The sequence below is a fragment of the Apiospora hydei genome (assembly GCF_038363865.1).
Source record: "Apiospora hydei strain CBS 114990 chromosome Unknown utg000008l_segment0_segment0, whole genome shotgun sequence".
Classification (NCBI taxonomy): Eukaryota; Fungi; Ascomycota; class Sordariomycetes; order Amphisphaeriales; family Apiosporaceae; genus Apiospora; species Apiospora hydei.
In genome coordinates this window covers 264,130-289,063 of record NW_027117367.1, presented here as the reverse complement: position 1 = coordinate 289,063, position 24,934 = coordinate 264,130, and the positions used below count along the sequence as shown (strand labels likewise).

The 24,934-nt window shown below is 47.0% G+C and overlaps 8 protein-coding genes across 8 annotated transcripts; 5 read left to right on the top strand and 3 right to left on the bottom strand.

Moving 5' to 3' along the window:
• Positions 1-11,516: 11,516 nt before the first annotated feature.
• PG997_010649 (uncharacterized protein) lies at positions 11,517-13,779 on the top strand (the record flags this gene model as incomplete). Its single annotated transcript, XM_066814964.1, has 4 exons — positions 11,517-11,600; positions 11,647-12,427; positions 12,500-12,745; positions 12,794-13,779. The coding sequence occupies 4 exons, from the start codon at positions 11,517-11,519 to the stop codon at positions 13,777-13,779; spliced, it is 2,097 nt and encodes a 698-aa protein (XP_066664254.1).
• Positions 13,780-14,107: 328 nt separating this feature from the next.
• Positions 14,108-15,232, bottom strand: PG997_010648 (uncharacterized protein; the record flags this gene model as incomplete). Its single annotated transcript, XM_066814963.1, has 1 exon — positions 14,108-15,232. One exon carries the CDS (start codon positions 15,230-15,232, stop codon positions 14,108-14,110), a length of 1,125 nt encoding a protein of 374 aa, XP_066664253.1.
• Positions 15,233-16,119: 887 nt separating this feature from the next.
• Positions 16,120-18,385, bottom strand: PG997_010647 (uncharacterized protein; the record flags this gene model as incomplete). Its single annotated transcript, XM_066814962.1, is given in 5 exon segments — positions 16,120-16,533; positions 16,636-17,079; positions 17,274-17,489; positions 17,539-18,180; positions 18,191-18,385. 5 exon segments carry the CDS (start codon positions 18,383-18,385, stop codon positions 16,120-16,122), a joined length of 1,911 nt encoding a protein of 636 aa, XP_066664252.1.
• A 502-nt stretch (positions 18,386-18,887) lies between these two features.
• On the bottom strand, positions 18,888-20,287 carry PG997_010646 (thiolase-like protein; the record flags this gene model as incomplete). The annotated part of the gene is made up of 3 exons (XM_066814961.1): positions 18,888-19,232; positions 19,310-19,993; positions 20,264-20,287. 3 exons carry the CDS (start codon positions 20,285-20,287, stop codon positions 18,888-18,890), a joined length of 1,053 nt encoding a protein of 350 aa, XP_066664251.1.
• Positions 20,288-20,490: 203 nt separating this feature from the next.
• Positions 20,491-21,039, top strand: PG997_010645 (uncharacterized protein; the record flags this gene model as incomplete). The annotated part of the gene is made up of 1 exon (XM_066814960.1): positions 20,491-21,039. One exon carries the CDS (start codon positions 20,491-20,493, stop codon positions 21,037-21,039), a length of 549 nt encoding a protein of 182 aa, XP_066664250.1.
• Positions 21,040-21,068: 29 nt separating this feature from the next.
• PG997_010644 (uncharacterized protein) lies at positions 21,069-21,341 on the top strand (the record flags this gene model as incomplete). Its single annotated transcript, XM_066814959.1, has 1 exon — positions 21,069-21,341. The coding sequence occupies one exon, from the start codon at positions 21,069-21,071 to the stop codon at positions 21,339-21,341; it is 273 nt and encodes a 90-aa protein (XP_066664249.1).
• A 102-nt stretch (positions 21,342-21,443) lies between these two features.
• On the top strand, positions 21,444-22,238 carry PG997_010643 (uncharacterized protein; the record flags this gene model as incomplete). Its single annotated transcript, XM_066814958.1, has 1 exon — positions 21,444-22,238. The coding sequence occupies one exon, from the start codon at positions 21,444-21,446 to the stop codon at positions 22,236-22,238; it is 795 nt and encodes a 264-aa protein (XP_066664248.1).
• A 411-nt stretch (positions 22,239-22,649) lies between these two features.
• On the top strand, positions 22,650-24,707 carry PG997_010642 (TAP-like protein-domain-containing protein; the record flags this gene model as incomplete). Its single annotated transcript, XM_066814957.1, has 4 exons — positions 22,650-23,219; positions 23,291-23,662; positions 23,744-23,914; positions 23,958-24,707. The coding sequence occupies 4 exons, from the start codon at positions 22,650-22,652 to the stop codon at positions 24,705-24,707; spliced, it is 1,863 nt and encodes a 620-aa protein (XP_066664247.1).
• Positions 24,708-24,934: the final 227 nt, after the last annotated feature.

Below are 24,934 nucleotides of genomic sequence, written 5' to 3'. Positions count from 1 at the left end.
TTACCCGTAATTAGGGTATCCTTAAAATTATATTATACCTTAATATTTTTGTAATGTTATACGTAATTCGTTTATATCGTTATTCGATAACGATAAAAAAGTTCGCGATTTCCCTTCGTATTTTTTATCGTTATACGTTATAAGTCTTCTATTAATAATCTTAAGTCGGTATAGGGCGTTTTTTTCTTGCTATTTTAATTTTAAGCTGTTAACGATTTTTAGTGAGATATAATTTCTTTGCGCTTCGTTATCGAGTAGCGCTTTAACGTAAACTCTTTTTACGCTTATCGTTAATATAATATGCTCGTGGATGTTTTAGCTATCCGTTATATGGTATAGAGACTTGTTTTATCCCGCTTAATATTGTTCCTCTATAGTCGGCGGCTTTTATTTCCCAACTATTACTTTCTGCGGCCAGAGTTTCCCCTTATACCTTCTTATCGGCGTAGAGTCGTTTATTAGTTAAAGGTAAGCGTAGGCGTAGGGGTGTAGTTCGGTAGTGGTAATATTTCGTAATATCGTATTATTATTCGTGGGTTAGTTTTTTTAGGTCCTACGAATCGTAGCTAGCAAATGGGTTTAATAGTATCGTCGTCTTAGTACTATTAAATTATAGGAGTATTATCGTTTATTAATAGTTTATCGGCTCGTTTCGCGATCTTAATAGTTTTTCCCTTTATTATTAAGAAAAGTCGTTGCCGTAATGCGCTACCCGCTAGCGGGGGCGCATTATAGGTCTCGTAGCGGATTATTTTTAATAATCTTGGCCTTACCGCTAGTTATATTTTAAGCATCGTGTTTTCGTATATTTACTATAGTGCCGTAGCTTTATCGTAAGCGTATACTTTGCATTATAGTTAATCGCATTAGTTTTATAATTATTCTTTTAAATGGCATTTCGTAGGCTACTGGGGATTTTCTTTTATTAATAAGTAAGCTTTTCGAGGGTTAAGTATAAACGTTTTAACTTTTTAATTAAGTAGTTTAAGTATAGGTGTATAATAAGTGTTCGCTTAATTCGTCGGGGAAATTATTCGTTCGCGAGCTTCTCTTCGAAATATTTCATATATTTATCGTATACGTACGAAATTTAAGAGAGCGTAAAGTATATATTATTAATAAGCGAAACCCGAGGGTCGTTTTTAATAACGTAGTTAGCGTAAATTCTTTTATTAAATCCCTTTACGATAAGTTACTGCCGTTCCGTTTTTAATTCCGGGTAAGGTAGCGATCTATTTATCGACGTCGAGGTCTCGAAATTTAAGTAACTCGGTTGTAAAGTTATTTAGTAATATTTCGATAAGTTATTTAAGGTCGTTCGTTTATTCTTTAATATCGCTAGTGTTTAAGCCGGAGTCGCTGGGATTTGTTTTGTGTGTACGGCGTATTATAGCGACGGTCTTATGTTCACCGTTTTTTTCCGTAGTTCCTTAGGGAACCATCCGGTTCCTTTTTTGTTTACTAAGTGAATAGCACAGCTATTATCGTAATAAGCTATCCAGGAGAGGTTACCATGTAACATTTCCTCGTTCCCTTTAATAGTTGCCGTGGTTAATCCTTTTTAATAGCGTTAACGTGTCGTCTTTCGGGTACTGGCTTAAATGTTTTCTTATTTTGGCAGTCTTTAGCGTAATGTCTTTTTTTAAATAGTTATAATAAGTAACGTTTTATTTTCTATCGTTTTTATTATACTAAGTTACGTCGAGGTTTATAAGTTCGCTATAGTAATTAAAAGAGGTCTTTTTCGGTGCTTATCGTTAAATAGGTCGTTTATTATTAACTTTTAATTTATTATCGTTAACTCGGAATCTTTAATGTCCTCGTCGCTCGAGTCGTCGTTCGTATAATTAGTTATTAATCTTAATAATCCTTTTAACGTAATTATTGAAATTATCCGGTTTATCCTCCCGGCTTACTTTGTTTTTTACTTTTTTTCGTAGCCCGGCGTAAAAAAGTATTATTAAGGCGTTATCGTCGTTTTATTCCGTTTTAAAAGAAATTTATTTAAACTTAGCGGCGTATTAAAATGCTAATCCCTTTTATTTAAGCTATATAAGCATCCGCTTTATAGTTCGGATTTTATCGGGATTTTCGAAAGTAGCCTTTAATTTCTTCTGAAACCCGGTATAGCTGCGGAAAAGTCTTTTAGTATCGTTTTTTTAGTCGTTTTCATCGGGGTTATCGAAGTAGTCTCGCATAATTAGTTTAAACTATACGAGTGCGTTTTTTTTAAAGAATCCTGCGGCGTAAAGGACTTTATTTTGCTCGGTAACGATAGCGTGGGCGTAAAAGCGTAGGTAAGCCTTAACCTAAGTAAAGAAACTTTAAACGTTTTTTTCCTTGCCGTCGTAAGTTTACGGAGGCGTAAGCTTAAACCTACCGTATTTTAAAGTTAAAATAAGCATAGCAGTGATTTATTCGACGAACTGGGTGTTCTCGTTTTTTACCTGTTTAAGCTGTGCCTATAGGTATCGGATTATTGCGAGGACGTCGAGTCCTCTCGTAAGGTTATTAACGGCGCTTTTAGCTAGGGTTTAAGGTGTTATAATATCGAGTATTACTCTAAGTTTAAGTAATAACTCGTAAAAATAAGAGTAATTAAAATATAACGATGTTTATTAAGGGTTTAATAAAAACCTAATAGAACGTACGCGGGTTTATATTAATAATACGAGAAAGTATTTAAATTAATAATAGAATCGCATTATTAATAAAGTAATAAAATAAGTAAGTTTTAAATAAGTATTAAAGCGTAGTTTATAATATTATAATAAGTCGTTAAAGTATATATTTTATTAATAAATAAAGATTAATACTTAAATTAATTATTAAATAAGCGAGAGTATTTAAAAAACTATATAAAAGAAATAACGTGGTTTATTACTACGCGACGCATATCACTTAGCGACGCACTTTTTCTACTTTTTAACTTTTTATATAAATTAATTCAATTATAACGCTTAAAATTAACTAAAACTATTCGCTATTCGATTCCTCGCTTGATTTTATATTTTTTTATATGTTCGCGCATTGTAACCTGTTTCGCCGTAAATACCATAGCGCTTTCCACTGGTCGCCCTCCGTTTCGACGAACCCCCATTTTTACCTTTATCGGGCGCTGAACGCTTCTTTTTTACCTTCTTGTCCTGTAGCTGCTAAGATTCTTTAATAGTAAGGGCTTTTTTAAGCTGGACTCGCAATTTTTAGTTCTCCGGCGCTTAGAAAGTGCTAAATTAGCCTCCTTTAGTATATATATTTTATTGCGTATAAAAATTATTTTATAGGCTATTTTAGTTATACCCTTCGCTATTTAGTCTACCGTATTTAAAATCGGCGTCGGAGAGCTTTTTAATAGGTAGATACCCTTTTTTAATATAAGTAAAGTGCTTAGTTATCTGTTAAGGGTTAGACGGCGTTTAAAGGTTATAAATATTGGCCGTCCCTAAACGGGATAGGTTAAGTGTAAGCGTCCGGAGACGTATATTTAACTTGTTAATTATTTTATCGGGATTATAAGGGACTAAATTAAAAGCGCTGAATCCGGATTTAATGTTATTTTCCGTAAAAATAGCGAAATACGCGGCTTTAAAGGCGATAAAAAACTCGAGCTTTATAATATAGTTTATCGAGGCCTTAATAAATAGTTCGATTTCCTTTAAATAAATACGCTTTAAAGCCGAATAAAGTGTTATATCGAGTAATTAAAGTAAATAAGATAAATAGGGAGGCATACCGAGTGTAATAATATTATTATCTTGGTAATATGCCTCGAATTCGGCCGAAATATAGTTCTCGTGGCTATCGATAATTAAGAGGCGGTGAGAACTTTTCGTTTACGCTTTAATATATTTATTAAAGTGTTTAATTTAGTTTAAGCCTATTTCGTTGTTAATTTAGCTATTAAAAATCGGCTTAATTACTTAATCGCCCGGTAAATCGGTTTCGCGAAACTAGTTCGCGAGGTGATATTAACTTTAAATAATTAAAAACGGCGGGATGTATTAGCCTTGTAAATTAATATATTTAATCGCCGTTGCTTATTCCCGATTATTAGGCTAAACCGATTTCGCTTTTTTACGCCGCTCGGCACGTGTTACGACGAATATTAACCCGATTATACTTATTATAAAGCCGGTTTCGTTAAAATTTTAAATATTTTCGTTAACGATCTCGTATTTCGCTTTTATATTCGCGACTAGCGTAAACCAGCCGGAAATAACTTTAAAATCCTCGTAAAAAGCTTTTTAATAATTATACCGACGATTTATTTTAATCTTTAAGTCCGGGTTACGGTTAATAAAGCGTTTAATTTAATACTTACTAACGCGGTCGCCGCCGCGCGACGCGGTAAAGAAATTAGCCATATTTTTTATATTAGCGAGATCGGGAGGCATCCCTCGGATATTTAGATTAATTATATGTTTACGAAGTACCTCTTTTTAGTTAGATTTAGTTTACGTCGTTTCGATCGGATTTCGCGTTTTAAAGTTCGGCCGTAAATTTAATAACGTGGTTTACCACTACGCGACGCATATCACTTAGCGACGCACTTAAATTTAATTTTAATATAATTAAACTTTAACGCGTAATACCTTTATAATTATAATGCTTAATTAATCTTAAGAAACTCGGATAGTTTTAGTAATTTAAGCGACACGAAATAAACCGAATTAAATAAGCTAAAGAGTAGTAATAAAAAGCTTATAATATACCCGAATCGACTTTACGTTATCGAATTTACGGCCGAACTTTAAAACGCGAAATCCGACCGAAACGACGTAAACTAAATCTAACTAAAAAGGAGGTACTTCGTAAACATATAATTAATTTAAATATCCGAAGGATGCCTCCCGATCTCGCTAGTATAAAAAATATAGCTAATCTCTTTACCGCGTCGCGCGGCGGCGACCGCGTCGGTAAACACTAAGTTAAGCGTTTTATCGACCGTAATCCGGACTTAAAGACTAAAATAAATCATCGGTACGATTATTAAAGGGTTTTTTACGAGGATTTTAAAATTATTTTCGGTTAATTTACGTTAATCGCGAATATAAAGGCGAAATACGGGATTATCGACAAAGATATTTAGAATTTCGACGAGACCGGCTTTATAATAAGCATAATCGGGTTAATACTCGTCGTAATACGCGCCGAGCGGCGTAGAAAAGCGAAGTCGGTTTAGCTTAGTAATCGGGAATAGGTAACGGCGATTAAATGTATTAATTCGCAAGGCTAGTATATTCCGCCGTTTTTAATCGTTTAAGGCTAATATTACCTCGCGAACTAGTCCCGCGAAACCGATTTACCGGGCGACTAAGTAATTAAGCCGACTTTTAATAGTTAAATTAATAACGAAACAGGCTTAAACTAAATCAAGTATTTCGATAAATATATTAAAGCGTAGACGAAAAGTTCCCACCGCCTCTTAATTATCGACAGCCACGAGAGCTATATTTCGGCCGAATTCGAGGTATACTATTAAAATAATAATATTATTATACTCGGTATGCCTCCCTATTTATTTTACCTGCTTTAATTACTCGATATAATACTTTATTCGGCTTTAAAGCGTACCTATTTAAAGGAAATCGAGCTATTTATTAAAGCTTCGATAAACTACATTACGAAGCTTAAGTTTTTTATCGCCTTTAAGGCCGCGTATTTCGCTATTTTTACGGGAAATAATATTAAATCCGGATTTAATATTTTTAGTTTAGTCCTTTATAATCCCGACGAAGTAATTAATAAGCTGAATATACGTCTCCGGACGCCTACATCTAACTTATCCTGTTTAGGAACGGTTAGTACCTACGACCTTTAAACGTCGTTTAACCTTTAACAAATAACTAAGCACTTTATTTATATTAAAAAAGGGTGTCTACCTATTAAGGAAGCTTTTTAACGCCGATTTTAAATACAGTAAACTAAATAATAAAAAATATAACTAAAATAGCTTATAAAATAACCCTTATACGCGATAAGATATATATATTAAAAAAGGCTAATTTAGTACTTTTTAAGCGCCGGAGAGCTAAAAAGTCGCGAGTTTAGCTTAAAGGAGCCTTTACTATTAAAAAATCTCAGCAGCTATAAGACGAAAAGGTAAAAAGGAAGCGTTCAGCGCCCGATAAAGGTAAAAATAGGGGTTCGTCGAAGCGGAGGGCGACCGGTGGAAGGCGTTGTAATATCTGCGGCGAGACAGGTTACAATGCGCGAATATGCGAAAAGGATATAGAATTAAGCGAGGAATCGGATAGCGAGTAGTTTTAATTAATTTTAAACGTTATAGCTAAATTAATTAATATAAAAAGGTCGAAAAGTGGAAAAAGTGCGTCGCCAAGTAATATACGTCGCGTAGTGGTAAACCACGTTAGTATAAAGTTAATTCGAGTATATTATAAGCTTTTACTACTGCTCTTTAATTTATTTAATTCGGTCCGTTTCGTGTCGCTTAAATTATTAAAACTATCCGATTTTTTAAAATTAATTAAGCATTATAGTTATAAAGATATTACGCGTTAAAGTTTAATTATATTAGAATTAAATTTAAGTGCGTCGCTAAGTAATATGCGTCGCGTAGTAGTAAACCACGTTACTTATTTTATATTTAGCTTCGCTTTTTTATTAATAGTTTATTTAATCCGTTAATTTACCGTTATTCGTTAATAACTTAATAATTCTTTTATTATTAACTTACTTTAATTCATTAATAATTTAAAGTAATTTAACACGGCGGCTTACTACGGTTTATTAATAATTTAAAATAAGCCGTCACGTAACTTTATAGCTCGTGCGTTCCTTCGTTATCAGCCCTTCCGGTCTGTCTGGTCCCCTTTACGGGGCTTCGTACTTCCGTAGCCGCTGCGCCTTTCCTTGGCCGCATGGGTAGGTCAGGTTGTAATAGATAGGCTATAATGTGCGAACATGTGAAAAGCATACAGAATCGCGTAGCGAATTAGATAGCGAGTGAATTTAATTGATTTAAAGCGTCGTGGTTAAAATAACTTTTATAAAAGTGTCGAGAAGTGGTAAAGGTGAACCACTTAATAATACGGGCCACTTAATAGTAAACTACGTTATATTTTTTATAAATTAATTTTTAATTTAATTTAATATATTATAAATTATAATAAAGCTTAACGTGGTTTACCACCTCGCTGAATATATCACCTCGCCGGACACTTTTTCTATTAACCTATTTAATTAAACTTTAACACGTAATAACTTAATAATTATAATACCGATTAAATTTAAAGAAGATCGTATTATTTTAATAATTTAAGCGACATGAAAAGGACCGAATAAAAGTAGCTAAAGAGCTGCTGCGAAAGCGTACGATATCCCTTTATCCACGTTAAGCGACCGAATTAATAGCCGAAACTTACGACACGAAATTCGACAGCGACAGCATAAATTAAATTTAATAAAAAAAAGGTGCTTCGTAATTATATACTTAACCTAAATACCCGAGGGATGCCTCTTAATTTTAATATTATGAAAGATATAGTTAATTTCCTCACCGCGTCGCGCGAGGGCGACCGCGTCGGCAAGCACTGGGTTAGGCGCTTTATCGATCGTAACCCGGACCTTAAGACCTAAATAAACCGTCGATACGATTACTAAAGGGCCTTTTATAAAAATCCGGGTGTTATTTCCGGCTAGTTTACGCTTTTCGTGAATATAAAAGCTAAATACGATATTATTAATAAAAATATATAGAATTTTAATAAGACCGCCGGCTTTATAATAAATATAATCGGGTTAACACTCGTCGTAACACGCGCCGATTAATATAAGAAAGCGAAATCGATCTAGTTTAATAATTGAGAATAGTCGATAGTTATTAAATATATTAATTCGTAAAGCTAATATATTCCGCCGTTTTTAATCGTTTAAAATTAATATTACCTCGCGAACTAATCGCGCAAATACGATTTACCGGGCGACTAAATAATTAAACCGACTTTTAACGGCTGGACCGATAACGAAACGGGCCTAGATTAAATCCGGTACTTCGATAAGCATACTAAGTCGCGAACGAAAAACTCCTATCGTCTCCTGATCCTAAACGGTTACGAAAGCTATATTTCGGCCGAATTCGAGGTATACTGTAAGGGCAACGGCATTATTACGCTTAGTATACCTCCCCACTCCTCTTACCTATTTTAACTATTAAATATAGTATTTTATTCGCCGTTAAAGCGTGTATATTTAAAAGAAATCGAGCTATTTATTAAAGCGTCGATAAATTATATTATAAAACTAAAGTTCTTTATCGCCTTTAAGGCCGCGTATTTTATTATTTTTATAAAAAATAACATTAAATTTAGATTTAACGTATCCGGTTTAATACCTTATTATTTAAACGAGGTAATTAATAAGCTAAATATACGTCTTCGAACGCTTATACCTAGCTCGTCGCGTCCGGGGACGGTTAATACTTATAACCTTTAAACGCTATTTAACTCGTAATAAATAATTAAGTATTTTATTTTAATTAAAAATAAGGTTTTTACCTATTAAAAAAGCTCTCCGACACCGATTTTAAATATAATAAACTAAATAACGAAAAGTATAATTAAAATAGTTTATAAAATAATCTTTAACGTGGTTTACCACTACGCGACGCATATCACTTAGCGACGCACCTAAATTTAATTCCAATATAATTAAACTTTAACGCGTAATACCTCCACAACTATAATGCTTAATTAATCCTAAAAAGATCGAATAGTTTTAGTAATTCAAGCGATACGAAACGGAGCGAATCAAATAAGCCAAAGAGCAGCAGCAAAAGCTTACAATATACCCGAATCAACTTTACGCCATCGAATCCACGGCCGAACTTCAGAACGCGAAATCCGACCGAAACGACGTAAACTAGATCTAACTAAAGAGGAGGTACTTCGCAAGCATATAATTAATCTGGATATCCGAGGGATGCCTCCCGATCTCGCTGGTGTAAAAGATATGGCCAATCTCCTCACCGCGTCGCGCGGCGGCGACCGCGTCGGCAAGCACTAGGTTAGGCGCTTTATCGACCGCAACCCGGACCTAAAGACTAAAATAAATCGTCGGTACGATTACCAAAGGGCTCTTTGCAAGGATTTTAAAGTTATTTCCGGCTAGTTTACGCTAGTCGCGAATATAAAGGCGAAATACGGGATCGTCGACGAAGATATCTAGAATTTCGACGAGACCGGCTTTATAATGGGTATAATCGGGTCAATACTCGTCGTAATACGCGCCGAGCGGCGTGGAAAAGCGAAGTCGGTCCAGCCTAGTAATCGGGAATAGGCAACGGCGATTAAATGCATCAATTCGCAGGGCTGGTGCATTCCGCCGTTCTTAATTGTTCAAGGCTAATATTACCTCGCGAACTGGTCCCGCGAAACCGATTTACCGGGCGACTAGGTGATTAAGCTGACTTCCAATGGCTGGACTAATAATGAGATAAGCTTGGACTGGATTAAGCACTTCGATAAATACATTAAAGCGTAGACGAAAGGTTCCTACCGCCTCTTAATTATCGATAACCACGAGAGCTATATTTCGGCCGAATTCGAAATATACTGCCAAGATAACAATATTATTACACTCGGTATGCCTCCCTATTTATTTCACCTACTCTAGCCACTCGATGTAGCACTTTATTCGGCTTTAAAGCGTGCCTATTTAAAAGAAATCGAGCTGTTTATTAAAGCCTCGATAAACTACATTACGAAGCTCGAGTTTTTTATTACCTTTAAAGCCGCGCATTTCGCTATTTTTATAAAAAATAATATTAAATCCGGATTTAACGTTTCTAGTTTAATCCTTTATAATCCCGACGAAGTGATTAATAAGCTGGATATACGTTTCCGGACGCCTACATTTAACTTATCCCGTCCGGGGACGGCTAGTACCTACGACCCTTAAACGCCGTTTAACCCTTAATAAATAACTAAGCACTCTACTTATATTAAAAAAAGGGTGTCTACCTATTAAAAAAGCTCTCCGACGCCGATTTTAAATACGGTAGACTAAATAGCGAAGGGTATAACCAAAATAGCCTATAAAATAACCCTTATGCGCGATAAAATGTATATGCTGGAGGAGGCTAATTTGGCACTTTCTAAACGCCGGAGAGCTAAAAAGTCGCGAGTCCAGCTTGGAGGAGCCCTTACTATTAAGGAATCTTAGCAGCTATAGGACGAGAAGGCAAAAAGGAAGCGTTCAGCGCCCGATGAAGATAAAAATGGGGGTTCGTTAAAGCGGAGGGCGACCGGTGAAAGGCGCTGTGGTATTTGCGGCGAGATAGGTTACAATGCGCGAATATGTAAAAAGGATATAGAATTAAGCGAGGAATCGGATAGCGAGTAGTTTTAATTAATTTTAAACGTTATAACTAAATTAATTAATATAAAAAGGTCGAAAAGTAGAAAAGGTGCGTCGCTAAGTGATATGCGTCGCGTAGTGGTAAACCACGTTATACGTAATCGGATACGTATTTTAAATAAGGCTAATTTAGCCCTTTCGAAGCGCCGGAGAACTAAAAAATCGCGAGTCCAGCTTGGAAGAGCCCTTACTATTAAGGAATCTCGAAGGCTGCAGGACGAAAAGGCAAAAGGGAAGCGTCCAGCGACTGATGAGGGCGAAACGGGGGTTCGTCGAAACGGAGGGCGACCGGTGGAAGGCGCTGTGGCACCTGCGGCGAAACAGGTTATAATGCGAGAACTTGTAAAAAGATATAGAATCGAGTAATAAATCGAATAGCGAGTAATTTTAATTAATTTAAAGTATTATGATTAAATTAATTTATATAAAAAGTAGTGCGGAATAAATAAAGTGTCCGGCGAGGTGATATATTCGGCGAGGTGGTAAACCACGTTATATTTTAACTTTAATTTTATTAATATTATTCGATAATAATATCATTTATTTATTATTAAGGGGGTTAATAAAGGGGGATGCAGCGAGAGGTGTGGTGAGCTTATGCCACACTTAAAACCCTAAGTCACCACTACAGCGAATGGCCCCAAGGGGCTACCGCCAATTAACCATGCTTCCTACAACTCACATTTGTGACCCCAGAGGTGCCTTGCAAGTGCGCACGGTTAACCTTGTGCTACAAGAGCTAAAGCAGGCTATGGCAATAAGTGGCTTCAGCCCCCGAGAGACCAAACATGAAACGTAGCCCCCAACTGACTCAGCACAACTGGCGGGCGCTGATAGGCTGGCCGCTATGCATGATAGAGTCATCGGGGCAGCGATCCTACTAAAAATAAACGTCAGCCTTTTGTTCACATGCATATCAACCAATTCCTTGCCCATAATATTATAGCTGAGCAGTGACCTACCTCCGATAGCGAGGCAGCTCTATATCAGGCTTGATATTGGCCTCTAGGCTGCCAGTCAGTCGCCTAACTGCTCGGCAATGGTATATAGGACCAAGTCCTCCCCACTACATGGTCAGAGCTATCATGGCTGTTTCCCATCACCATGTATCCCCCTCAACGCCACATAGTTAATTGAACATGCGCCCAACGTCTCATCATCAACAGACGAATGGAGGACAGGGGAATGGCCCCAGGGCCACGTCTAGCAGCTCTCCTATCACCGTGCGTAGCAATAACCCACCGATTTCAATGAACCACCCACTGCCAGTCTCCCTTTGGATGGTACTGGCAACAGCTTTTATCCCATCGAGATCATGCTTCAACTCAGCCAAACTCGAGTCCGATCCATCAATTTCCTGGCAACGTCACACCACTCATGGAAATAGGAGATAGTGTGCCACCACATCAAGCAGCATACCTCCAACCCCCGGCTTACGTTGATACTCCACACCAACCAGCAGACCAGCAAGCTCGACCGGAGACACCTACAAGCCATGGCAGCGGGGCAGATAAACCCAAACCACATGATTCCAAGGGGAAGAAATCCACGTCATGGTGGTGGTGGTGGGAGATTCTGGCCACCGTTCTGTCGATTGCTTGCATGGGCGCGCTGATCATCATACTCACCAAGATTGACAACATCCCTCTACCCCGTTGGTGGCTGCCTATCCAGCCCAACTCGCTGATCGCAGTACTGACGACGGTCGCCAAGTCTGCCATGATGCTATCGGTGGCAAGTTGCATCAGCCAACTGAAGTGGGGGCACTTCTCCAACCAACCCAGGAAGCTGGTCGACCTCGAAACCTTCGACGAAGCAAGCCGGGGGCCCTGGGGGTCAGTGACGCTTTTATGGCTCCTATCCTTCCGTGCCCCTGTCTTGTTAACATCTGGACTCGCGTTGGTGACCATTGTGTCGCTCTGCATCGACCCTTGCGCGCAACAAGTGCTGGAATTCCCAACACAGGTAACGCCATTGGACAATATTACTGTCGATATCGGCGTTGCGAACCAATATTTTTCAAAGGGGCTTCTGGAGGACACTCATAGAAGTAAGAGACAGTCTCCCCCCGGTAGGATGTACAGTCAGCGGTGTTACGTCTTACTAACTTTTGGTGTTGAAGACTATATCTTCGTTTCCAATGCAGATCTCCTCCACTTGCAGGCCTCGATCATCAATAGCGCTGTAGGAACCGTTTTCCAGCCCCATGTGTCATGCCCTGCGCCAGCCACTCGTTGCTACTGGGAGGACTTCACTACTCTTGGCATCTGCTCAGACTATAGGGATGTGACAAACGTCGCAGTGCCTAACTGCACCGAACATGATAGGGCAGGCAGCATCAACTGCACTTACACATTCCCTGGCATGAGTAAGTGCATTGTCCATCTGTTTAAACCATTACTGACACACTGTGCAGTGGACCGAGAGGAGGAAGATGCTGCTCTTGTTATGACGTGGAATCAAGAGAATACCGGAGGAGCAGGAGTCAGGACCATGCTCTTTGGGTCGCTCTTCCACAAGAATATAGAAGCCGATACGCCATCGTTTGGCTCCCTCACCGCAATCAAGGCACTCGGTGAAGCAGTCGACAAGGGCCACCCGACGCCAGTCGAAGACGGAGGGATGGAACCACCTGCCGTCCAGATATCCTATGCAGAGTTCGGCTGGTGCGAGCAAAGATACCGCAACGTTACCGCCACTCCGGCTGGCATCTCCTATGCTGAGATCAACATGACCTCGGAGCGTCTTGCCGAGACTCACACGTCGGTCACCCTACCCGGACAACCCGGCAACGAAATGGGGACCTACTACCAGAGTTTCGTCGTCAACTCCACTGGCCGGGTCTACAACATTTCACGGATGGCGTCGATACTCCCAAACGTCCTGTCGGTTCTCCTCGAGTCCAGCGTACATAACAACATCTACCGTCCCGACATCGACCAGAACATACAGTTCAACCTCGGCTATGCACTGATGAACTCACCCTTCGATAAGGTTTCGTCGGACCTCGCGGCCGCCCTGTCAAACCAGATCCGCAGCGCGGATCCCGGGGACAACTACAACGCCACGACGGTCACAGGCAAAGCCGAATACGACGAGACGTATATCCGCGTCCGCTGGCCCTGGGTGATCCTTCCTCTGGCAGAGGTCGTCCTAGCGGCCCTGTTGCTGGTGGCGAGCATCATCGTCACGGGTGGCATGCCGCTGTGGAAGACGAGCGGGCTTGCCTTCTTGGTCTCCGGTGGCTGGGAAAAGGACCAATTCGACACGTTTATGGGTGTGCGAAAGGAGAGGGAGAAGATGGAAAAGGAGACGTTGGAGGAATGGGGCAAGGAGGTCAAGGCCCGGCTAATCGGAGGGGGCGAGGATGGAGAGGCAAAAAGGGGGCAGGTTGAGATTTGAGCGGGTCTCGGACTGACTGATCGGCCATAAGTTCTCTTCCGTGCCAACTGACTTGCGACCAGGCTGACGGCATATCGCGAGTAGTCCGAGGGATAGGAGGTATGGTCATCGTAAGTGGGATTTGATGTTTCACCATTGGACTCGCAGGATCAACCTACAAGACGGGAGCACTGGGCGGTGCAGGTTGTTTGGAAGCTACAGTCACAGAAGGTAATATCTGAAATAGTTGTGGATAAATAAGATCGAAGCTATGGTCGAGCCGGTGGATTGTTAAATTTGTAGTCTCTTGTGGTTTACAGTCTACCTGCGCAGCATCTCTATAGAGCTCTCAAGGTTTCTCATAAATGAACCAGCCAAGATGGTTCTGCATCGTGTCCAACCCCATCTCCCCCTTGGCCGTGAGCTTGCCGCTGCTCGTGCAATTCACGCCCACCGACCCGGCGATCATCTCCGCCTCCAGCTCGTGGCCGTTGTCGTTGAGGTGGACGGGGACCTTGGTGAAGCCGCTGGGCACGTTCTCCATCCTCACGCTCCCGTAGCCCATGTCCTCGAGAAGCCACCCCTTCCCAGGAAACACCTGGCGCTCCCCCTGGCCGTTCCAGAAGCAAAAGGCCGTGATCCAGCCCGAGTAGTAATCCATGCCGCTACCGTGGTGCTCGTCGCAGATCTTCTCCCAGAAGCTGCGCACGTCCGGGTGCTCCGGCTCGTCGAAGCTGCGGATGAAGCACCGGACGACGGGCCGCAGGAGGTCGGAGAACGCGTCGGGCTCCTCGCCGTAGTACGCCAGCTTGTCGAGCCGGCGCAGGATCTCCTCGTAGTCCTGCTGGGTCCCCTGCAGGGTGACTGAGGGGATGCCGCAGGTCATCATGCACATAAACCGGAAGTAGGCCTGCAGAGTACCCATCATCATGATGTTGGCGACGACGACGTCATCTCCGGTGGTCGTGCTGAAGGCGGGCTTGATCCAGCCGCAGATCTCGTCGTCCACGACGTTTTCCGAGATCAAGTCGCTGATATTCTGGGCGAAGTCGGCAAAGTCGACCGTGTGCCGGGTGACGTTCTCGTATTTGATCAACAGCTCTTTCTGGCCCTCGTGCGCCACGAACTTGCCGCGAAGCTCTTCGGCGTGCTTGTTGACGTAGAGGCTGAACTGCGATATGATGGCGAGCCAGACGTCATCGGGCCGGATGATGAGATGGTGGTGGCTGCTGTAGGCTCTCGCCACCGCATTCACAAAGCCATTCTTATGGGCGAGCAGAACCGGCGGGAGTTTGTCGCCCTCTAGGGAAGACTGGAGGATGTCCCCGTAGGGCTTCTCGGGCTCCCTTCCGTAGTATCTCCTTGGATTGCCGCCTCCGTGCAGCGTTCCAAGGAGACTCTTGGAACTGTCGACTCCCTCAGGCCTCCAGATTAGGTTGGCTTCGTGGTTGGCAATCTTAACTGTGACGGGCATTGTGTATAGTGTCGAGGGAATGGATAAATCAGGTGGAGATCTAAGAAGCAATGCGACGCTGGCTCTAGTTGCCTAGTATATATCTCAACTTATTTAGGCATCTAGGCGCCAGGCAGACGTCTCACTCACCCCCCTTTATGAGGTCCCATAGAAATCTCACTAGGCTGCCACACCATCATTGCGTACCACCTCCGCTCTGATCCTTGGCAGTTTTCCCTCGCCTTACTCACGTTTCCATTGGCTATCAAACCTAGCACTACGCGGAAGCTGGTTTCCGGGTTACTCTGTACTCCCCCAACGACTTGTCCAACGTCAGCAAAGCTGCATACTGCCCAGTATCCCACGACACATCATTGTTTGCTGTATGAAAGACGTGCCCAACTCCAATTCTGTATCCCCAATGACCACCCTTCACGTCACGATATGCAGCATTGCGTTCATGCTACACCCCTTTGCCGAACAGTACCTTCGTGCGCAGCCACAATAAATTATGCGTTTATTCAACGACAGCGGTGGCCGGCCGCGTATAAGTGGAGGTGAAACTTGGGAAACATTCTCAACTGAGTGCATTATCGGTATCAAGATATCCATTTCCATCGAGAGATACAAGACTATATGGTTCCGTCGGGCAAATAGGGGAGTTTAATCCTGAACGGAGTTCGGAAAAGAGGCACCACATGAGCATCTCACACCTCAATCAAAACAAAGGCCCCTTTTCCTGACCATGTAAGATACCTATGCTTCCGTATCCCCTCCAAATCACGATGATCGCATGGCTGTTGCTCAACTGCAAGACGAGCGTACATGAGAGATCTGCACCAGGTCCGACGAAGACATTTGCCGCGTAGGCAACCAACTCCCGGAAGCGATCTGACTCCAAACCGCGCTTACACTGTGACCTGGACGTCATCACCAGTGTCATCAATGCGTTCCTGTTTTGCCTTCTCTCCACTCTGGTTCGTCACCTCTAGCACCGTCTCAATGTGCTTGACTTGAATCGAAGGAGACTGCTGGCTTCTGGCCAGCAACGAGGCCGTCTTGACAATGTTCTTGATCTGTCGACCGTTCAGCGACAAATTCGCCAGCTTCAACATATCGATGGGAGACACGTCGCTGGAAGGCACACGCTTGAGGAACTGGTCCCAGATGTGGTACTTGGCATCCGTGGTAAGCTCGGGATAGTGCAGCGTCAGGTGGATCCTGCTTTGGAAAGCCTCGTCGATGGCATCGCCACGGTTGGTCGTCAGGAACAGCATTCCGGCATAGTACTCGAGTGTGCTAAAGTAAATTCTCACCGTCAGCTGGGATGTAATAATTACTTCGAAGAACAAAAATACCGCTGAAGATGGGGTCCGTTACTCACCGCAAGAAAACCGCGACAATCTCGTTGTGTCCCAGATTACTGGGTGACCGCTTCTCGAGGAAGACATCGCATTCGTCCAAAAGCAGAATGGCCCCCACGCCTCCGCCATCTCAAGCGTATTCCTAAGCTTTTTTTCGACCGACGTCACGCTCTGGCCCAGCTCTCCCGCGCTCATCATGTAGAGCGGCTTGCGCAGCCTGTCGGCCACCGCCTCGGCCGTCAGGGTCTTGCCGATGCCGGGGCTGCCGACGAGGGAGCATCGTGAGTCCGAGCCCTTTCCCTGAATGATGTCGTCGAAGGGCTGCGACTCGGAAAGCTGCCCGTCGACAAAGGCGAGGATGAGGTCCTTGTGGCCCTCGGGGAGCTGGAGGCTGGGGAACGCGTCGTCGTTCCACGCGATGTCGGCGACGGAGTCTACGCTGAATAGGCCCCAGCACTTGTCCACGAGCGAATACGCTCTGAAGCTGCCGTTGCTGAGCATGAGCTATTCTTCAGTCGGTTCGATTTCTATGCCGCGTTTAACAGATTAGCTCTCCTCTTCATGAGACTGTGGGATTGCGCATATTACCTTGAGATTCAGTCTGAACCTGGAGTGGCTGCGAAGGCCCCTTTCCCCGACCTCTGTGACGAGAGTTATGGTACCCCTCTCTGTAAGGTGATCCCGAAAAAGAGACCCACCGCTGCAGGAATACTATAACCGCCATACGCAGGTTGGACAGGCTGGACATATTGGTCAGGCTGGGCAGGTTGAGAAGAAAACAGGCTGCCGTGCTCGGGTCGGTCTTTAACATTCATCGCTGGGGCCACGGAGGAATCGTCGAAGGAGACGAGGTGACCGACATTGGCCCCGGGAGGAGCCAAGGAGGCGTCAATGACTATGCGTCCGTTGATGTTCTGTATCATGTTAGCTTCAACAATAACACGTGGTTAATCATTTACTGACCTTGCGTCTGAATTGGTTGGTAAAATCGTCGAGAAGAAGGCAAGAGCCCCGATAAGCCTTGTGCTGGACACCTCGAAGATCGTAGAACCTTTTGCCTCGGGCCCGCAGTTCTGCTTTCATCAAGCCCTCATCTCTGCGAGACGACATGGGGTGGACATTCAAGCTGGTGATATTCTTGGTTCCTTCGAATGACGGGATCTTCAAGGAAGTAGTGGCGTACCCAAATTTGTGGCCGTTGTAATCGGTGTAAGTCACAACGATCCTGGAACACCCCGCATCTGGTAAGGGCTGGAAGCTTTGGACCCGAGATAACTGGTCTACTCCATTCATGGTCGAGTAGACAAGAGTACCGGGCTCAAAGAGGGTCCAAAGAAGCTCATATGTGATGACCTGTTTGGCACAGAGGTCACTCGCTTCTTCCATCGTCTCTCTGAGTTCCTGTTCCAGAATGTCGTAGAGTAGCTGGGAGTATTCAGCAGCACTCGCATCTTCCAGCTTCTTCTGGGAAAGCAAGTTCTGGAACCGTGTCCAGCGGTGGAAGAAGGGATGAAACGGTGCTCGGAAGACCAGCTTGTTGAGACTGGCCGTGATGCCCCCGTAGCCCTGGAAGGCCTCGCCCAGCAGATCCTTGATGTGCTGGTTCTGGACCCACGATGGAATCCAGTGCCAGGGGCTTTCCGCCCTCGCCATGGTTGATGCCCATGCGCACCACGAGGGCCTTGCGCTTCGACTCGGGCTGCTCCTCGACGGAGCTTTTGAGGTCTGTCGGGTACTCTTCAACCCAGTTGGTGCAGCGCGAACAAGGAATATCTGCCTTATCTGCATCTGACTCAGACACGCACTGCATATGCAATTTTTGGAAAGGCCTTTGGGGAATAAGGCTACATCTGTTGTACGATAATGAGCGAGCTAACAGCGTAGGAATTTGCCCACCTCCTTGATGGTGGGTGACACAGCAGGACGCTTATTGTCAAATGGTCAATCAGAGCAACAAACAAATAAACAAACGTCGATAGTGTAAGAAAGGCGGCCATTTACGGATACACTGTTGAAAAGAGTATACGTGGGACGGAGTGACACCATGTAGCGGAGTACAACTCAACAATCAAAGAGAACATTGGCTCTCATACCACAGCCGTTTGTGGCAAAGGGACTGGCGACAGCCTGAACATTGAGATGGAAGAACCAGATACAGATTGAAATATCTTTAGGAAGGGAGAGACTTCTATGTGTATTTCATCCTATCGAGACGAAGAATGGAAAACCCGAAGCGGCCTGATGTTGACGTGGCGGGTCATCTTGACCAACGAAGGACCGACGACGAAATATCCAAATATAGTGATATTAAATCAAACATCAACAAGGTTTTGGGCACCACGCCCCTCGTCTCGTGCTATTTCGTCAACATAACGACAGCGCCTCAGCAGAACCATCTCGCACACCAACCCCGGACCGAACGACGCGACGGCCACATGATCTCTCCCCCGGCCACGGCGGCGCAGCAGATCCAACACCGCCAACACGGAGGCGCTAGACGAGTTTCCACGGGCCTGATAGATTTCTTTCGTGGCCCGAAGGTGGTCGTCTGAGAGTCCGAGTTCCTCCTGGGCGCCCGCGATGATGACTCTGCCCCCTGGGTGCAAGGCCCAGTCGAAGTCGGCGGGGATGCATGGGACCCCGTGAGGGACTGCGGCCTGCTGTCACGGTGGTATACTGACGACCGAAGCTGTTGGAAGAGGGGAAGAATGGCTTTCCTGGTGTAGTCAGTCACCTGCCGACCGATGACGGCGTGATAACCTGACGTCTCTGTGAGGAAGCTCATTTCCTGAACCGTGTCCGGGATGGTCGCGTTTCCCCACTCCATTACCTCGAAGAGCGGCTTTCGGGCATCGCCCATCACCTCGTTATTGCTTCTTCCACTCAGCAAGCCGGCGTCGTTACAGAGTACAAAGGCGGCAGCCCCGTCGGAGAAGATCGCGCCGGCGATGCTTAGACGGGCCTTGTCGGTACATGCCTCCGCCTCGGCCAGCTCGCGCCGCACCGTGAGCGTACACAACTCGCACGCGTAGCATAGCACCCGGGCGGGCCTCCCGCGGGCCGCGAAGCTCAATACGATGTGCGACGCCACGCGCATGATGGCCACCCCGCCGGCGCACCCGACGCCGTGGAGAAGTACCCGTTCCGCATTGTCGTCAAGGCCCAGTTCGCGGTTGACGAGCACGTCGTAGCCCGGGTTACCCTGGTTCGTACAGGTCACGGCGACGGTATGGGTAATGTCAGAAAGTTCACCACCCCACTCGGCGAGGGCCTTCTGGCAGGCTTGGACGGCGAGATCGACGCCGTGCTCGCGGAAGTAGCTGTCGAGGTCCTGGATGTTGGGCGGCTCGGCCTCGCAGCCGAAGCCGGTCTCGTAGTGGTGGATAGCAGGGCGCGCATCGATGCCGGTTCGGCGGAACTCATTATGCAAATTATATCATATGCCTGGCTCGTGTATATTATTGAGAAGTAGGATCTAGGCATCGCGCTGCTGCATTGTGGTGGCTTACTTTATCGATTGATTACCACTATGGCTCATAGCGCCTAGGAACTAACTGCAAGTCAGGAGAGTGCTCCCTGCCATGATTGGCCAAGAGTATCCCCATCCCATCCCAGAGACATCGTGAACTAGTTTCTGACCACTGCGAAGACGGGCACGGGGCCGGAAGTTTACAATCTGCCCCCTTACAGGCCCCGCCCAGCTGTCCGCCATTGGCCAGCACGACGAACCCCTGCTACTGTCAGCTCAGCTCGGCAACCTGGGTTTTTGGACATGTTCCCCGCTTACCAGATCGCGGCCGAACCCGATCTGCTCTCTCGTATGCAAATCAAACCAACCAACATAGACATGTCCAGCTGCTTGCTTTTCGACTGGAACAACGACATCCCGCCGACGCTCGCCTTGCCTGGATAGGAATGAGCGTAACCCGCCCCACTACTTCTGCCCCTGGACACGGCCTGTATCGGGTTCTCACCGATCACGCTCCAACAATAACAACAACTGCTGCCGCCACCGCCAAGTCGCCGCCGGCTCATGATTGGGTGACGAGGTTCTTCATCCTGTTCCCAGGCCGTTTCAACGAACCTGTACGATGTCAGCTTCTGGAGTCCACGATTGGAGATATCCAGAGCCGGTACGAAGCCTTGTCGTACACGTGGGGCGATGCCAATGACAAGGTTCAAATCAATGTCAGCGACCGGCCCTTTCCGGTCACCAAGAACCTCGAGGTAGCCCTGCGCCACCTGCGGTTAGAAACGGAGAACCGGGTTCTCTGGGTCGATGCTCTGTGCATTAACCAGTCGGATGTGTCGGAAGTCAGCACCCACGTCCAGAGGATGTGGGCCATCTACGCGAATGCGTCTAGAGTCCTGGTATTCCTAGGACCCCAAGGCGGGGAAGTGATGAAGCATTCCGCCTTCTCTCTGAACTGTCGGGGATGCGTATCGGTGTTGATCACCATCTAATAGATGCAATGCTCAATGATCCGCAAAAGATGGAGTCTTGGCAGGCCCTGCTTCGACTTGTGCAGCGTCCCTGGTGGATGCGCGCCTGGGTAGTGCAGGAGTATGCCGTCGCCCGAAAGGTCACCTTCGTCTGCGGTCTGTCCGAGCTTCCCAACGAGGACTTTGGCAAGGCCTTGGAGGTCTTGATCGACTACAAGTTCAACGGCTCGCTCCGGCCCGATCACCACCGTCTCGTCCGGCATATCGCCACAACACCCATCCACCACCTCTGGTCGACGAGGCAGACGTATCAGTCATCGTAAGAGTCCGGTAGGAGCCGACCCGACGCGGCGGCGGTCGTGTATCGGTTTCGTGGCCATAAGTCGCTCGATCCGCGGGACAAGATCTACAGCCTGTACAGGCTCATGTCGGAGAATCCGCGCCTGGCGCCAGACTACAGTCGGTCCGTCGTGGAGTTATATAAAGACGTTGCCCAAGTCATGATGGAGGCATCGGGGACACTGGAGGTCCTGTCTCATCATAACAGGCCGGCTCGAGGAATCGAGGGCCTCCCGACCTGGTGTCCAGACTGGACAATTCTGCGTGGGAAACGGATCCTGCTTTGGCCAAACCAATACCAAGCTGATGGTCATCTACACGACCCAGCGTTCTTTCGAATTAGGGACGACACTCTTATTCTCCAGGGCAAGGTCCTGGATCGCGTCAAGTGGCTGAAAGTGTTTCAGTCGGACAATTTCGACAGCCAGGAAAGGATATACAGGGACATCCTGGACATCGAGCTCGTGGCACGGCAGATGTACAACCAAAGCCACGGCACGGACTCTTTTGACGACGCTTTTCGAAGGACCCTTGTTGCTGCGCGTATCCACATGAAGGGGCCGAACCAAGACGCAACAGTGCTTGGGGCAAACGCAGCAGACTCGCTATGGGCTGCTTGGTCTAGCCAAGTGGAAGGAAGGCCATGCGACATGGAATTGGCCAAGCGGTACAATAGCGCGCTGTACAGTGCCATGAGCGGCCGGGCTTTTGTCATCACGGAGGGCGGTGCGATCGGGCTGGTGGATGGCACCGTCCGCATCGGCGACGTGATTGGTGTGTTTTCCGGGGGTCGTGTGCCACTCGCATTGCGACAAAAGCAGGAAACTTCGCCAACAGCGGCCTCTGCGCCCAGTCTGTATGAACTTGTAGGTGAATGGTAAGTGCGCTCTTATCAGCACCCTGCTTTGGCTCATCAGTGAACGCCTAGCTGCTGACTTGACTTTTCCAAGTTATCTACATGAATTCATGTCGGGAGAAGCTTGTGACGTTGAACCAACGACGCTGTCGGAGATTTGTCTGATTTAGCACAACGCTTCGGCATGGAGCGGGGTTCGGATTTTACCCCTGACGCTGACCATCGGCTTCGGAATGCACCCCGCTCGCTAATCAATCAATGCGGCACAGGCAAATGCAGGTAACCATGTTACTCCGGACGCGTCACAGAAGTGAGCCAGTAGATAAGCGCTGACATCTTTCAAGTGTTTCAATTGGAAAACCCGTTTCTACTTTCGCGGGCAAAGTAACAGACGGTTTGCTTTCAATCATACGCAATCATACGTGAACCCGAATCGATGATGAGACAACCACATTCGGGGCTAGGCCTCTCCGTGCTGGCAGGCCTTCTCGCACTTTCCACGACGGCTGTCGCCGCGTCAATCCCAGCCATCTCAGACTTCGAGTGGAACACCGTGACGCCCTCCACTTCCCTCAACTACACCAGCTGCTACGACCAGACGTACAACTGCGCCAAGCTCGTAGTCCCCCTCGACTGGCTATCGTCGGAATCCCTTCCTGATAACTACCAAGATGGAAACGCCGCGGTCGTGACCCTCGCCATCATCGCCCGCCCCGCGACGGTGTCCCAGTCCGACCCCCGCCACGGCGGCACCATCATCGTCAACCCAGGCGGCCCCTCGGGCTCGGGCGTCGGCTTCATGCTGCGCGCGAGCGAGCTGGTGCAGCGCACCGTCGACATCGATGGCGACGATGACGAGGAGCTCAGCGCCGGTGGTGGTTGCCACTACGAGATCCTCAGCTTCGACCCGCGCGGCGTCGGGCTGACGGAGCCGCGCGCCGACTGCTTCGGCGGAGACGCGTTCGCGCGCGGGAAGGCGTGGTGGACGGATCGCGGGCTGGGCGCCGTCGGGGAGGCGGGGGAGGATGGGGGCGCGGGGATCTGGATACGGTGAGGCGGGCTATGGCGAGGGCGGAGGGGTTTGGAAAGTTGTGTGAGGCGAAGAACGACGCGGCGGGGAAGGAGGGGGGATTTGGGGGGTTCATGTCTTCCAGTAGTGTGGCGAGGGATATGGTGGCGATCGTGGACAAGTTGGATGAGCTGCGGAGGAAGAACTTGGCCGCGTCTACTGCCGCTACTGTCAGGACTGAAACGGATGGCGAGGAGGCGCAGCGGAGGATCGAGTTACGGTCATCGGGTCACGGAGAGCCAGATTCTACGCCTCGGATACAGTATTGGGGGTTTTCCTACGGATCAGCACTCGGCAACTACTTCGCGTCCATGTTCCCCGGTCGCGTCGGGCGCGTGATCCTAGAAGCGGTGGAGGATGTAAACGACTACCACTCGGCAGTAAGTCAGACTCGAAGGACCGGCGATCAGTCTATCTTTCCCTTTATCGAGACACAACAGACTAACAACGCAACAAAACAGTCGTGGCACGTCGCCCTGCAGGATACCCAACACGTCCTGGACCACTTCTGGGACACCTGTTTCCGCGCCCGCGAGGCCTGCGCCCTCTACCGCCCCAGCGACCCCGCCGCCGCCGCCATCCGCGACCGCGTGCGCAGCTTCATCGATGCGCTCGCGGCCAAGCCCCGCCCCGTACGTCTCGCCCTCGACCAGCACCTTCGTCGCGGTCACCAAGCACGACGTGCTCGACGCCATCCTGCGCCCGCTCTACCAGCCGCAGCGCGACTTCCCGGCCCTGGCGCGCCTGCTGTTCGAGGCCATGCAGGGAAACCTGACGCTCCTGTACTCGAGCCTGAACCAGGCTACCACGCACAAGGACAGCTGCAAGGACAGCCGCCCGGACCCGCCAGCTTACACTTGGGGCCCCGACGCCATGACGGCGATCGCCTGCGGCGACGGCGAATCGCAGGAGAACCTCACCGCCATCGAGTTCGCCGACTACGTATCCGACCTCCAGCGGCACCAAAACGCCGACTTCGCCTTCCTCGAAGCCCAAGTCCGACTGGGCTGTTGCGGCTGGCGCATCCGGCCCAAGTACCGCTTCGACGGCCCCTGGACCACGCCCCACGCCGACGCGCAGCTAGTCTCTGAGAAGCCCGCCGCACCCATCCTGTTCGTGTCCAGCCGGTACGACCCGGTGACGCCGCTGGCCAATGCAGTGGCCATGTCGCGGGACCACCCGGGGTCGCGCGTCCTGGTCCAGGAGAACGCGGGGCACGGCAGCTTGTTCTCGCCGGGGAGGTGTCGGGAGGATTACATTAAGAGGTACTTCGCGACGGGGGAGATGCCGCCTGAGGGCGCGGTGTGTGAGCCGGATTGCGAGCCGTTTCAGGAGTGTCTGCGGATGGGTGGGGTTGGTGCGCTTGCGGTGGGAGACGAGGCTGGAGACATAGGGGGCTGGCGGGGACCGAGAGCCATTATCTGATAGGCTTTGTAGATCTGGAGGTTAAAGTTCATCATCAAAGAGATCTCTTTTCGAAGATGCGTATCATCTAGATTGATTCTGGGCGAGTTCGAATCGTAACCACTATCTTTCTCAAACCGGAGCTGCTTCGCCTGTTGGACAGGATTGATTGTTTTGTTTCTGCCTGACGACACGTTTCTTGCATGCCTTTGGTATTGAGGAAATCCGAACTCACAGGGTGTTTGTTG